This window comes from Salvelinus fontinalis, chromosome 29, assembly GCF_029448725.1.
Source record: "Salvelinus fontinalis isolate EN_2023a chromosome 29, ASM2944872v1, whole genome shotgun sequence".
NCBI lineage: Eukaryota > Metazoa > Chordata > Actinopteri > Salmoniformes > Salmonidae > Salvelinus > Salvelinus fontinalis.
The window spans coordinates 13,081,880-13,097,295 of NC_074693.1; the positions used below are offsets into that span (position 1 = coordinate 13,081,880).

Here is a 15,416-nt window from a genome sequence, read left to right on the forward strand (position 1 = left end):
CCTTCTGGTTTTCCCCTCTCAATATTACAATTATTCAGAGAAACAACATAACTGTATGTTCTGAGTCCATGTCAATGATTAAATCACATCAGAAGACATTATTTTTTAGTTCTGGATAGAAAAACGAACCAAACATTTTTTGAGGGTAATTTCCATTTAATTGCGCATCGAGCAAAAGAGGAATATGTTAATCTAGCGATGTTTCTGTCATCAGGCCTACAGCTGCAGAACGTGTCCTGTCAGGTCTCTAAACAATCTCCACCCAATTGATACACATAATCCTGACATAGTTCTGTAAGATAAACCTACTTTGTATTTAATTGAGAAGGTTTTTGGGGATGGTCTTTCTGTTAACAAGACGGTTATCATCAGCATCGCTAACTGGCTACATACAGAGTGATAGACAAACACGCACCAGACAGACAGACAGGGGCAATATCTCTGGAAATGAATTGGCAGATATTGTATTAAATTTGGCTTTTTAAACCAATAGTTTCTAACCAGGGATGGGATAATGGCAATGTGGATTTGATTGGATAGTAGCCAGGAGCTTTATGTTAAAAATAATCGTAAGGTATGCTTTCGCCATAAAGCATTTTAAAAATCTGACACCGTGGTTGGATTCACAAGAAGTTAGTCTTTAAACCTATGTAAAATATGTTTTGTTTTCTGAATTTTTATAATGAGTATTTCTGTATTTGAATTTGGCGCCCAGCAGTTTCACTGGCTGTTGAAGAGGTGGGACGCTACCGTCTCACGTACCCAAGAGAGGTTAATGACGGTTTGCATGGAACACATAAAAAAATGCATGTACTTCCAGAATTGATCACGAGCTACTCCTACGTAGGCTGCGAGCTACTCCTAGATGGGCTGCAAGAGCTACTCCTAGGTGGGCTGCGAGAGCTACTCCTAGGTGGGCTGAGAGCTACTCCTAGGTGGGCTGCGAGAGCTATTCCTAGGTGGGCTGCGAGAGCTACTCCTAGGTGGGCTGCGAGAGCTACTCCTAGGTGGGCTGCGAGAGCTACTCCTAGGTGGGCTGCGAGAGCTACTCCTAGGGTGGGCTGCGAGAGCTACTCCTAGGTGGGCTGCGAGAGCTACTCCTAGGTGGGCTGCGAGAGCTACTCCTAGATGGGCTGCAAGCTACGAGCTACTCCTAGGTGAGCTGCGAGAGCTACTCCTAGGTGGGCTGCGAGAGCTACTCCTAGGTGGGCTGCGAGAGCTACTCCTAGGTGTGCTGAGAGCTACTCCTAGGGTGGGCTGCGAGAGCTACTCCTAGGTGTGCTGAGAGCTACTCCTAGGGTGGGCTGCGAGAGCTACTCCTAGGTGGGCTGAGAGCTACTCTTAGGTGGGCTGCGAGAGCTACTCCTAGGTGGGCTGAGAGCTACTCCTAGGTGGGCTGCGAGAGCTACTCCTAGGGTGGGCTGCGAGAGCTACTCCTAGTTGGGCTGCGAGAGCTACTCCTAGGTGGGCTGCGAGCTACTCCTAGATGGGCTGAGAGCTACTGTTGGAAACCCCTGTTCTAGAGAGACTAGTGGAGGGTGGAGAGGCGCCACCATGTGGCTAAATAATAACAGCACCTTACATGACATAAAGTCAGAAGACAACCTGTCTCCACTTACCTTGAGAGTGATGCAGCAGTCTGCCATCTTCTTCTCCAGGTACACTTCTATGATCAGATCACCTGCTTGAGACAGCTGCACAGACAGGACAATTATTACAGACAACCAGGGGAAAAAAACAATGTGTTATAACCCTTTATAAATCCTTCATAAAGTATACCTGTGTGTCCTTCCAGGTGGTGATGAGGCTGAGCTCCAGTTCTATCTGTGTCCGCTGCTCCTCATCAATCTGAACAAACACAATTAAACATTTACTGATTAGTCATTAGATTATACAGAACAGATTGACCTGGGGCATGTTCAGTAGGGCACATTGTAGCATAACAATTTGCAATAGAATGTGAACATCTGTGTTCTGATTGGACAAGTTCAGGTAGATAGTACCAGTTTCAATCCATTCAAAATGCTTTCTACCTATGGAACACAATCCTGATTTCTAAGTGATGAATTTGAGCTTAGACCCTCTCTGGTTCGACTATACTCACATCAAAGACATACAGGTAGTTGTCTATGAGACACTACTCACATCAAAGACATACAAGTAGTTGTCTATGAGACACTACTCACATCAAAGACAGACAGTTAGTTGTCTATGAGACACTACTCACATCAAAGACAGACAGCTAGTTGTCTATGAGACACTACTCACATCAAAGACAGACAGGTAGTTGTCTATGAGACACTACTCACATCAAAGACAGACAGCTAGTTGTCTATGAGACACTACTAACATCAATGACATACAGGTAGTTGTCTATGAGACACTACTCACATCAAAGACATACAGGTAGTTGTCTATGAGACAATACTCACATCAAAGACAGACAGCTAGTTGTCTATGAGACACTACTCACATCAAAGACATACAGGTAGTTGTCTATGAGACACTACTCACATCAAAGACATACAGGTAGTTGTCTATGAGACACTACTCACATCAAAGACATACAGGTAGTTGTCTATGAGACACTACTCACATCAAAGACATACAGGTAGTTGTCTATGAGACACTACTCACATCAAAGACATACAGGTAGTTGTCTATGAGACACTACTCACATCAAAGACATACAGGTAGTTGTCTATGAGACACTACTCACATCAAAGACAGACAGGTAGTTGTCTATGAGACACTACTCACATCAAAGACAGACAGGTAGTTGTCTATGAGACACTACTCACATCAAAGACATACAGGTAGTTGTCTATGAGACACTACTCACATCAAAGACATACAGGTAGTTGTCTATGAGACACTACTCACATCAAAGACATACAGGTAGTTGTCTATGAGACAATACTCACATCAAAGACATACAGGTAGTTGTCTATGAGGTCTTCAACGATCTTCACCTCGTGTTCTCCTTTTCCGTCTGTCTGGAAGAGGCTGGGGGCGAACAGCAGCGACAGGTTCTTGGTACACATCTGGTTCAGGTCTGCACACTTCTGAACCCTGGGACCGAGAGAGAGAGAGAAAACACTTCTGACCCCTGGGACCGAGAGAGAGAGAACACTTCTGAACCCTGGGACCGAGAGAGAGAGAGAGAACACTTCTGAACCCTGGGACCGAGAGAGAGAGAGAAAACACTTCTGACCCCTGGGACCGAGAGAGAGAGAACACTTCTGAACCCTGGGACCGAGCGAGAGAGAGAGAGAACACTTCTGAACCCTGGGACCGAGAGAGAGAAAACACTTCTGAACCCTGGGACCGAGAGAGAGAGAGAGAGAGAGAGAACACTTCTGAACCCTGGGACCGAGAGAGAGAGAGAAAACACTTCTGAACCCTGGGACCGAGAGAGAGAGAGAAAACACTTCTGAACCCTGGGACCGAGAGAGAGAGAGAAAACACTTCTGAACCCTGGGACCGAGAGAGAGAGAGAGAGAGAGAGAACACTTCTGAACCCTGGGACCGAGAGAGAGAGAGAAAACACTTCTGAACCCTGGGACCGTAGAGGTGGCTGAGGAGAGTCCTGTTAACCCTGAGGCCATGCTAACCTGTAGAGGTGGCTGATGAGAGTCCTGTTAACCCTGAGGCCATACTAACCTGTAGAGGTGACTGATGAGAGTCCTGTTAACCCTGAGGCCATACTAACCTGTAGAGGTGGCTGAGGAGAGTCCTGTTAACCCGGAGGCCATACTAACCTGTAGAGGTGGCTGAGGAGAGTCCTGTTAACCCTGAGGCCATACTAACCTGTAGAGGTGGCTGAGGAGAGTCCTGTTAACCCTGAGGCTATACTAACCTGTAGAGGTGGCTGAGGAGAGTCCTGTTAACCCGGAGGCCATACTAACCTGTAGAGGTGACTGATGAGAGTCCTGTTAACCCTGAGGCCATACTAACCTGTAGAGGTGGCTGAGGAGAGTCCTGTTAACCCTGAGGCCATACTAACCTGTAGAGGTGGCTGAGGAGAGTCCTGTTAACCCTGAGGCCATGTTAACCTGTAGAGGTGGCTGATGAGAGTCCTGTTAACCCTGAGGCCATACTAACCTGTAGAGGTGGCTGATGAGAGTCCTGTTAACCCTGAGGCCATACTAACCTGTAGAGGTGGCTGAGGAGAGTCCTGTTAACCCTGAGGCCATACTAACCTGTAGAGGTGGCTGAGGAGAGTCCTGTTAACCCTGAGGCTATACTAACCTGTAGAGGTGGCTGAGGAGAGTCCTGTTAACCCTGAGGCCATACTAACCTGTAGAGGTGACTGATGAGAGTCCTGTTAACCCTGAGGCCATGCTAACCTGTAGAGGTGGCTGAGGAGAGTCCTGTTAACCCTGAGGCCATGCTAACCTGTAGAGGTGGCTGAGGAGAGTCCTGTTAACCCTGAGGCCATACTAACCTGTAGAGGTGGCTGAGGAGAGTCCTGTTAACCCTGAGGCCATGCTAACCTGTAGAGGTGGCTGATGAGAGCAGCCAGGGTAGTCCTGTTGATTTTAGGTAAACTACGGATGATCTCCTTGTATCTGTCCAGACGCTGGTTCTTATCCTTGGCTGTTCCTATAAAAAAGCACAAACAGGAAGCAGTTAGATTTAAAAAAGATACATTGAGGTACATCCTGACCAGTGACAGCTTGATGGAAGCCCTATAATTCTAAGGGGACCAAGAGGACTAAGGTCAAGTGATTAAGTCAGAGACACGACTTAGAAAACACAACAAAATAGTAGCTTCATGTGTGTGCTATCTGTGATGATAACTTAAAATCTCTTTTGCCAGAGACACTTGTACTTACTGACAGCCTCCTTCCATAGCTGATGCAGGTCAGCCATGAAGATGGGGTCGTCTATCTCCCTGAAGAACCTCTTCAACACGTCAGTCACATCCTCTATGAAGTTATCCCCGATCCGGAGCTTGACGTTCCGAGCATCATTCCTGAACTCTTCCATCAGTAGCTTGATCCTGGACGTGGCTCCGTTCTTCCTGTAGATCCCCTCATGACCCAGACCTGACGAGCAGATCACACATCAGATCCAGTACCTCAGTCATCAGTCATCAGCTAGTATCTCCTGTCTCTGGCTGGTGTAAAGTACAGCTAAACTGTGACAAGACACCCTACAGTACACAGGCCAATGCAGAGTTATAATGAATGGATGAACTATTTATAAACCCCTTTAAGGTATACAATACCAATGTATACTTTAATATAAAAGGATTACCTCCACTGAAAATGCATCAAATGCTATGGATCCTACTACGGATCCACAAGATGCCTGGAGAACGTGCCCTTTTGTTGTTGATAATGCAGAAGAATCTATCCCTTACTATACTGTGTAACGGAATAGAATATCCAGACTCTATCCCTTACCATACTGTGTAACGGAATAGAATATCCAGACTCTTCCCTTACCATACTGTGTAACGGAATAGAATATCCAGAATCTATCCCTTACCATACTGTGTAACGGAATAGAATATCCAGACTCTTCCCTTACTATACTGTGTAACGGAATAGAATATCCAGAATCTATCCCTTACCATACTGTGTAACGGAATAGAATATCCAGAATCTATCCCTTACCATACTGTGTAACGGAATAGAATATCCAGACTCTTCCCTTACTATACTGTGTAACGGAATAGAATATCCAGAATCTATCCCTTACCATACTGTGTAACGGAATAGAATATCCAGACTCTTCCCTTACCATACTGTGTAACGGAATAGAATATCCAGAATCTATCCCTTACCATACTGTGTAACGGAATAGAATATCCAGACTCTTCCCTTACCATACTGTGTAACGGAATAGAATATCCAGAATCTATCCCTTACCATACTGTGTAACGGAATAGAATATCCAGACTCTTCCCTTACCATACTGTGTAACGGAATAGAATATCCAGACTCTACCCTTACCATACTGTGTAACGGAATAGAATATCCAGACTCTTCCCTTACCATACTGTGTAACGGAATAGAATATCCAGACTCTTCCCTTACCATACTGTGTAACGGAATAGAATATCCAGACTCTTCCCTTACCATACTGTGTAACGGAATAGAATATCCAGACTCTTCCCTTACCATACTGTGTAACGGAATAGAATATCCAGACTCTTCCCTTACCATACTGTGTAACGGAATAGAATATCCAGACTCTTCCCTTACCATACTGTGTAACGGAATAGAATATCCAGACTCTTCCCTTACCATACTGTGTAAGGGAATAGAATATCCAGACTCCTCCCTTACCATACTGTGTAACGGAATAGAATATCCAGACTCTTCCCTTACCATACTGTGTAAGGGAATAGAATATCCAGACTCTTCCCTTACCATACTGTGTAACGGAATAGAACATCCAGACTCTTCCCTTACCATACTGTGTAACGGAATAGAATATCCAGACTCTTCCCTTACCATACTGTGTAACGGAATAGAATATCCAGACTCTTCCCTTACCATACTGTGTAACGGAATAGAACATCCAGACTCTTCCCTTACCATACTGTGTAACGGAATAGAATATCCAGACTCTTCCCTTACCATACTGTGTAACGGAATAGAATATCCAGACTCTACCCTTACCATACTGTGTAACGGAATAGAATATCCAGACTCTTCCCTTACCATACTGTGTAACGGAATAGAATATCCAGACTCTTCCCTTACCATACTGTGTAAGGGAATAGAACATCCAGACTCTTCCCTTACCATACTGTGTAACGGAATAGAATATCCAGACTCTTCCCTTACCATACTGTGTAACGGAATAGAATATCCAGACTCTTCCCTTACCATACTGTGTAACGGAATAGAACATCCAGACTCTTCCCTTACTATACTGTGTAAGGGAATAGAACATCCAGACTCTTCCCTTACCATACTGTGTAACGGAATAGAACATCCAGACTCTTCCCTTACTATACTGTGTAAGGGAATAGAACATCCAGACTCTTCCCTTACCATACTGTGTAAGGGAATAGAACATCCAGACTCTTCCCTTACCATACTGTGTAACGGAATAGAATATCCAGACTCTTCCCTTACCATACTGTGTAACGGAATAGAATATCCAGACTCTTCCCTTACCATACTGTGTAACGGAATAGAACATCCAGACTCTTCCCTTACTATACTGTGTAAGGGAATAGAACATCCAGACTCTTCCCTTACCATACTGTGTAACGGAATAGAACATCCAGACTCTTCCCTTACTATACTGTGTAAGGGAATAGAACATCCAGACTCTTCCCTTACCATACTGTGTAACGGAATAGAATATCCAGACTCTTCCCTTACCATACTGTGTAACGGAATAGAACATCCAGACTCTTCCCTTACTATACTGTGTAAGGGAATAGAACATCCAGACTCTTCCCTTACCATACTGTGTAACGGAATAGAACATCCAGACTCTTCCCTTACCATACTGTGTAAGGGAATAGAACATCCAGACTCTTCCCTTACCATACTGTGTAACGGAATAGAATATCCAGACTCTTCCCTTACCATACTGTGTAACGGAATAGAATATCCAGACTCTTCCCTTACCATACTGTGTAAGGGAATAGAACATCCAGACTCTTCCCTTACCATACTGTGTAACGGAATAGAATATCCAGACTCTTCCCTTACCATACTGTGTAACGGAATAGAATATCCAGACTCTTCCCTTACCATACTGTGTAAGGGAATAGAACATCCAGACTCTTCCCTTACCATACTGTGTAACGGAATAGAATATCCAGACTCTTCCCTTACCATACTGTGTAACGGAATAGAATATCCAGACTCTTCCCTTACCATACTGTGTAACGGAATAGAACATCCAGACTCTTCCCTTACTATACTGTGTAAGGGAATAGAACATCCAGACTCTTCCCTTACCATACTGTGTAACGGAATAGAACATCCAGACTCTTCCCTTACTATACTGTGTAAGGGAATAGAACATCCAGACTCTTCCCTTACCATACTGTGTAAGGGAATAGAACATCCAGACTCTTCCCTTACCATACTGTGTAACGGAATAGAATATCCAGACTCTTCCCTTACCATACTGTGTAACGGAATAGAATATCCAGACTCTTCCCTTACCATACTGTGTAACGGAATAGAACATCCAGACTCTTCCCTTACTATACTGTGTAAGGGAATAGAACATCCAGACTCTTCCCTTACCATACTGTGTAACGGAATAGAACATCCAGACTCTTCCCTTACTATACTGTGTAAGGGAATAGAACATCCAGACTCTTCCCTTACCATACTGTGTAACGGAATAGAATATCCAGACTCTTCCCTTACCATACTGTGTAACGGAATAGAACATCCAGACTCTTCCCTTACTATACTGTGTAAGGGAATAGAACATCCAGACTCTTCCCTTACCATACTGTGTAACGGAATAGAACATCCAGACTCTTCCCTTACCATACTGTGTAAGGGAATAGAACATCCAGACTCTTCCCTTACCATACTGTGTAACGGAATAGAATATCCAGACTCTTCCCTTACCATACTGTGTAACGGAATAGAATATCCAGACTCTTCCCTTACCATACTGTGTAAGGGAATAGAACATCCAGACTCTTCCCTTACCATACTGTGTAACGGAATAGAATATCCAGACTCTTCCCTTACCATACTGTGTAACGGAATAGAATATCCAGACTCTTCCCTTACCATACTGTGTAAGGGAATAGAACATCCAGACTCTTCCCTTACCATACTGTGTAACGGAATAGAATATCCAGACTCTTCCCTTACCATACTGTGTAACGGAATAGAATATCCAGACTCTTCCCTTACCATACTGTGTAACGGAATAGAACATCCAGACTCTTCCCTTACCATACTGTGTAACGGAATAGAACATCCAGACTCTTCCCTTACCATACTGTGTAACGGAATAGAACATCCAGACTCTTCCCTTACTATACTGTGTAAGGGAATAGAACATCCAGACTCTTCCCTTACCATACTGTGTAACGGAATAGAACATCCAGACTCTTCCCTTACCATACTGTGTAACGGAATAGAATATCCAGACTCTTCCCTTACCATACTGTGTAACGGAATAGAATATCCAGACTCTTCCCTTACCATACTGTGTAACGGAATAGAACATCCAGACTCTTCCCTTACCATACTGTGTAACGGAATAGAACATCCAGACTCTTCCCTTACCATACTGTGTAACGGAATAGAACATCCAGACTCTTCCCTTACTATACTGTGTAACGGAATAGAACATCCAGACTCTTCCCTTACCATACTGTGTAACGGAATAGAACATCCAGACTCTTCCCTTACCATACTGTGTAACGGAATAGAACATCCAGACTCTTCCCTTACCATACTGTGTAACGGAATAGAACATCCAGACTCTTCCCTTACCATACTGTGTAACGGAATAGAACATCCAGACTCTTCCCTTACCATACTGTGTAAGGGAATAGAACATCCAGACTCTTCCCTTACCATACTGTGTAACGGAATAGAATATCCAGACTCTTCCCTTACCATACTGTGTAACGGAATAGAACATCCAGACTCTATCCCTTACCATACTGTGTAACGGAATAGAACATCCAGACTCTTCCCTTACCATACTGTGTAACGGAATAGAACATCCAGACTCTTCCCTTACCATACTGTGTAACGGAATAGAACATCCAGACTCTTCCCTTACCATACTGTGTAACGGAATAGAACATCCAGACTCTTCCCTTACCATACTGTGTAACGGAATAGAACATCCAGACTCTTCCCTTACTATACTGTGTAACGGAATAGAACATCCAGACTCTTCCCTTACCATACTGTGTAACGGAATAGAACATCCAGACTCTTCCCTTACCATACTGTGTAACGGAATAGAACATCCAGACTCTTCCCTTACCATACTGTGTAACGGAATAGAACATCCAGACTCTTCCCTTACCATACTGTGTAACGGAATAGAACATCCAGACTCTTCCCTTACCATACTGTGTAAGGGAATAGAACATCCAGACTCTTCCCTTACCATACTGTGTAACGGAATAGAATATCCAGACTCTTCCCTTACCATACTGTGTAACGGAATAGAACATCCAGACTCTATCCCTTACCATACTGTGTAACGGAATAGAACATCCAGACTCTTCCCTTACCATACTGTGTAACGGAATAGAACATCCAGACTCTTCCCTTACCATACTGTGTAACGGAATAGAATATCCAGACTCTTCCCTTACCATACTGTGTAAGGGAATAGAACATCCAGACTCTTCCCTTACCATACTGCGTGATGAAGGCGATGCAGCTGTCTACGATGATGGGGATATCATTCCTGCTGAGCTGCTGTTCTCTCAGGGTGTTGCCCTTCCCTCCAGCAGCTCTCTGGATGTCTGCGTACCACAGGGAGAAGTCTAACCGACCCATCCCCTGGAGGTGCAGCGTCCTGGGGGGGGGGGGGGGGGGACACACGTCGATACTCAGAGGTGAAGCTTCAGAGAAAATAAACTCACTCTGAATCTGGCTCCAAAAAACTAATTTACATGGTCAAATTATTTTAATTCTGGAAATTCCCCCCTAGCTGGGGGCAGAATTGGTGGGGAATGGAATTTCCAGAGTGAAAATAATTTGACCATGTAAATTAGTTTTTAGGCACCAAACTAGCCACGATATGTTGACATACTTGTATAATGACAAAAAGAGAAAGGCAGAGAGACTGAAAACCAACCTCCCTTTTTCAACCAAAACCAGAATTTCCTTCTTCTCATGGTTTTGGTTCTCAGTTACTATACCTAGGAGACAAAACACAGAACAAATGGAAGATGGACGACATCATTCATCAGCAGACAGTTGCTCAAAGAAACGGTGCTTGGGGTAGTTAAGGCAGAGAAATGTCCACGATCAAGCTGGCAGTAGGCTTCTCCTTTATAGTCGGACGGGTTTTGAATGACTATAGTACCCCCTTTATTGGCAGTTTATTACAATCCATAGTTAGGGCATAAAATGTCTCAGTGAGGAGTTACCAAAACGTTATTTGAGGAACTACATTACCACACAGTGCCAGTAAAGTTTTGGTCAGGACAGGAGACTCACTGAGCTCTTGCAGACGTTTAAGATTGATAATGTCCTCAGCTGCTCCGTCGTTCCCTGGGCAGATGAAGAGGTTAGACTTCTGAAGGACAAAATATCCCTCTTTCCACTGAGAAGGGTCTCGCATGGCCTTGTAACGCAGCACTCCCACCCGCTCAAACTCCCTCGCTAGCAGGCAGTGGCAGCTTAAAGGTGTGGCGGCCTGAGGAAGACAACACAGGAAGTGGTTCAAGTACAGGAGGGAACACTGAACAGACACATCCCAGGCTAGTACAGGACATAGACAGTGTTAGTTAGAAAGGAGGTAACAATTCACTGTAACCCCAGCTTTATGCACACATAGGGACATTACAACGTTGTGAGCTGGAAGAGCTGTAACTACGTCAGTAAAGCTGAGAATTGGCAACATCAGTGTGCGGGCACACTATCTTTTGGGATAGAAAGTCATCTCATACCTTTCCAATGGCCTTGACCCAACATTGCAGTGCATCAGGAGTTTCCAATCCAAACTGATAGAGCTTCTCTGAGGACAAGTACAGTTGAAACGTATAGAGAAACCTACAACAAGACACAGGAACATAAGTGAAGGGCATTAGATCAACACTAGTTGGTAGATACCTGTACATTGAGTGGCAGTGATATAACCATTTCATGCTGAATGTACATTTTCTCCACGTGCGTGTTTGAAATGGACAGTATGATTGGCCGCCAACATTAGTTACTGTGCCATGATTGGTCCTCTAACCTGTCAATGAAGCCGTTGTTGTTGCAGGAGTCCGGCCTGCTGACCCCCAGACAGACGATGTCTTTGACGTTGATCTTCATGCTCGGATCAGGACATCGGTCAGACTCATAGAACAGAAGAGACCTCTCCACCGTGCACCAGTACTTCTGGAAATCTGGGGGGCAAATAAAAGCAAAAATATAAGCTGTTACTTTCTAAAATAGTCTTGCGTTGCTGTACTTCAGAATCCCGCTCATCCCTCGGCGATTAGAGCGAACAAACGTGAAGAAGCCTGGAAATCTTGGTCCCTTTAAAATAAACATTTTGGGGATTTTTATGATGGGCTGTGTTTTTAGAGAGAAATAAACTACAAGTTACTATGAGTAACTTCTAAATCACAAAGCTGTTTTACTGTAGAGACTCCAGCCACTAACAGTGAGTAGTGTATTTCCTAACAGAACAGTATTGGCCCAGTCAGTATTTGGTTGTATAAAGTGCTTTGTTCTCTACAGGCCTTTATGCCGATGTTACTGAGGAGGCAGTATTTCTCTATTCAATCTGTGCCAAGTGGTGTGCTGTTAGCACCTGCCAACACGCACACACACACACACACACACGTGCGCGCGCACACGCACGCACGCCTACCTTCTCTGGTTTTCCTGGATAATGTCCCTTTGTTCATTGAGGCTGACTTGTAGAGGTAGCCGGAGTGTAGCACGGCCTGCATAATCTCATCATACACACTGGGGTCTGAGAAAAACAGGGAGGAACAGACGAAAAAAACGGTTTTTGACACTGCAAATAAAATAAAAAACATGAGTAGGGTTCTAGGCAAACAGGACAAAACATTAAGTCATACTTCATAAAGAGTTTCATGAATAAGCCATAATAAATGCATTTACAAGATTATAAATGATCAGACGTGTGATAAACGGTTATGAATTGAAATGTAGATGACGTTTCTAAATAAGTTTTCCCTCCAGTGTTCTAGTTGTGCTGTTTCAACAGAGATAGCTAGTTGTGCCGTTTCAACAGTCCCGTGTGGCTCAGTTGGTAGAGCATGGCGCTTGCAACGCCAGGGTTGTGGGTTCAATTCCCACGGGGGGACCAGGGTTCAATTCCCACGGGGGGGACCAGGATGAATATGTATGAACTTTCCAATTTGTAAGTCGCTCTGGATAAGAGCGTCTGCTAAATGACTTAAATGTGCCATTTCAACAGAGATAGCTAGTTGTGCCGTTTCAACAGAGATAGCTGGTTGTGCCGTTTCAACAGAGATAGCTAGTTGTGCCGTTTCAACAGAGATAGCTAGTTGTGCCGTTTCAACAGAGATAGCTAGTTGTGCCGTTTCAACAGAGATAGCTAGTTGTGCCGTTTCAACAGAGATAGCTAGTTGTGCCGTTTCAACAGAGATAGCTAGTTGTGCCGTTTCAACAGAGATAGCTGGTTGTGCCGTTTCAACAGAGATAGCTGGTTGTGCCGTTTCAACAGAGATAGCTGGTTGTGCCGTTTCTACAGAGATAGCTGGTTGTGCCGTTTCTACAGAGATAGCTGGTTGTGCCGTTTCTACAGAGATAGCTGGTTGTGCCGTTTCAACAGAGATAGCTGGTTGTGCCGTTTCAACAGAGATAGCTGGTTGTGCCGTTTCAACAGAGATAGCTGGTTGTGCCGTTTCAACAGAGATAGCTAGTTGTGCCGTTTCAACTGAGATAGCTGGTTGTGCCGTTTCAACAGAGATAGCTGGTTGTGCCGTTTCAACAGAGATAGCTGGTTGTGCCGTTTCAACAGAGATAGCTGGTTGTGCCGTTTCAACAGAGATAGCTGGTTGTGCCGTTTCAACAGAGATAGCTGGTTGTGCCGTTTCAACAGAGATAGCTAGTTGTGCCGTTTCAACAGCGATAGCTGGTTGTGCCGTTTCAACAGCGATAGCTGGTTGTGCCGTTTCAACAGAGATAGCTGGTTGTGCCGTTTCAACAGAGATAGCTGGTTGTGCCGTTTCAACAGAGATAGCTAGTTGTGCCGTTTCAACAGAGATAGCTAGTTGTGCCGTTTCAACAGAGATAGCTGGTTGTGCCGTTTCAACAGAGATAGCTAGTTGTGCCGTTTCAACAGAGATAGCTGGTTGTGCCGTTTCAACAGAGATAGCTGGTTGTGCCTTTTCAACAGAGATAGCTGGTTGTGCCGTTTCAACAGAGATAGCTGGTTGTGCCGTTTCAACAGAGATAGCTGGTTGTGCCGTTTCAACAGAGATAGCTGGTTGTGCCGTTTCAACAGAGATAGCTAGTTGTGCCGTTTCAACAGCGATAGCTGGTTGTGCCGTTTCAACAGAGATATTTTACTCCTACAACACTAGAGGTAAACATGCAGAGGAAGACCAAACTGTTTCATCACAAAGGCTCTGGGTTGTCTATCAAACCATGAACCATGCTGTAAATACTTGAAAGCTTTTTCCAGAGAGCTGCTGAGCACACTACATTATACTGCACGGTCGCAAAATAGTCACACAATGCATAAAAAGTCCAGCAGGCAAATAAAGCCTGTCCCCTGTCTTACCTGAGGTGCCTTGCGGGAGGGAGTATTCCTGAGACAGATGCTTGTCATATCCATTAGAGGCAGTGAGGCGGGTTCGGACAGCCTCTGCCTCGGTGAAGATCTGGGTGACCGTCTTCAGCAGGTTCTGCTCGGTCACAGCAGTACACAGAACCTGCAGGGTAGAGAGAGAGAGAGAGAGAGAGGGAAGCATTAGGGAATACATATTAGGGTGACGCAACACACACACAGCACGTACGTACCACTAAAAGCATCCACAGCCACAGGGACAGACATTCAGCCTATAGTCCAAAAAGTCTCCATTCAACTGGCTCCCTTTCATCTACTCCCTCTAATTGTTTTAGTTTCAAAAGCACATTCCATGTCCTTGTTGTTGGGATAAAAGTCTGGCTACATGCTAGCTACAGGCAGCTATAGCTGTAACTTGAACCCTAGTATAGCATGCTAGCTACAGGGAGCTACAGCCGTAACTTGAACCCTAGTATAGCATGCTAGCTACAGGCAGCTATAGCTGTAACTTGAACCCTAGTATAGCATGCTAGCTACAGGGAGCTACAGCCGTAACTTGAACCCTAGTATAGCATGCTAGCTACAGGCAGCTACAGCCGTAACTTGAACCCTAGTATAGCATGCTAGCTACAGGGAGCTACAGCTGTAACTTGAACCCTAGTATAGCATGCTAGCTATAGGCAGCTATAGCCGTAACTTGAACCCTAGTATAGCATGCTAGCTACAGGCAGCTACAGCCGTAACTTGAACCCTAGTATAGCATGCTAGCTACAGGCAGCTACAGCCGTAACTTGAACCCTAGTATAGCATGCTAGCTACAGGCAGCTATAGCCGTAACTTGAACCCTAGTATAGCATGCTAGCTACAGGCAGCTACAACCGTAACTTGAACCCTAGTATAGCATGCTAGCTACAGGGAGCTACAGCTGTAACTAGAGCCCTAGTATAGCATGCTAGCTACAGGCAGCTACAGCTGTAACTGAGAAACACAGA

The 15,416-nt window shown here is 44.6% G+C and overlaps 1 protein-coding gene across 2 annotated transcripts in view; it reads right to left on the bottom strand.

Moving 5' to 3' along the window:
• The window catches only part of LOC129827448 (arf-GAP with Rho-GAP domain, ANK repeat and PH domain-containing protein 3-like), a 54,585-nt gene that overhangs the window by 9,962 nt on the left and 29,207 nt on the right, over nucleotides 1-15,416 (bottom strand). For both annotated transcript variants that reach the window (XM_055888306.1, XM_055888305.1), the window contains exons 13-24: nucleotides 14,419-14,569; nucleotides 12,511-12,615; nucleotides 11,887-12,040; nucleotides 11,597-11,699; nucleotides 11,145-11,343; nucleotides 10,780-10,843; nucleotides 10,334-10,497; nucleotides 4,839-5,051; nucleotides 4,497-4,605; nucleotides 2,925-3,072; nucleotides 1,780-1,848; nucleotides 1,620-1,694 (exon numbers count right to left, since the gene is read on the bottom strand). In XM_055888306.1, the coding sequence (XP_055744281.1) occupies nucleotides 1,620-1,694; nucleotides 1,780-1,848; nucleotides 2,925-3,072; nucleotides 4,497-4,605; nucleotides 4,839-5,051; nucleotides 10,334-10,497; nucleotides 10,780-10,843; nucleotides 11,145-11,343; nucleotides 11,597-11,699; nucleotides 11,887-12,040; nucleotides 12,511-12,615; nucleotides 14,419-14,569 (1,554 nt within the window). The remainder of the gene's footprint in view (nucleotides 1-1,619; nucleotides 1,695-1,779; nucleotides 1,849-2,924; nucleotides 3,073-4,496; nucleotides 4,606-4,838; nucleotides 5,052-10,333; nucleotides 10,498-10,779; nucleotides 10,844-11,144; nucleotides 11,344-11,596; nucleotides 11,700-11,886; nucleotides 12,041-12,510; nucleotides 12,616-14,418; nucleotides 14,570-15,416) is intronic.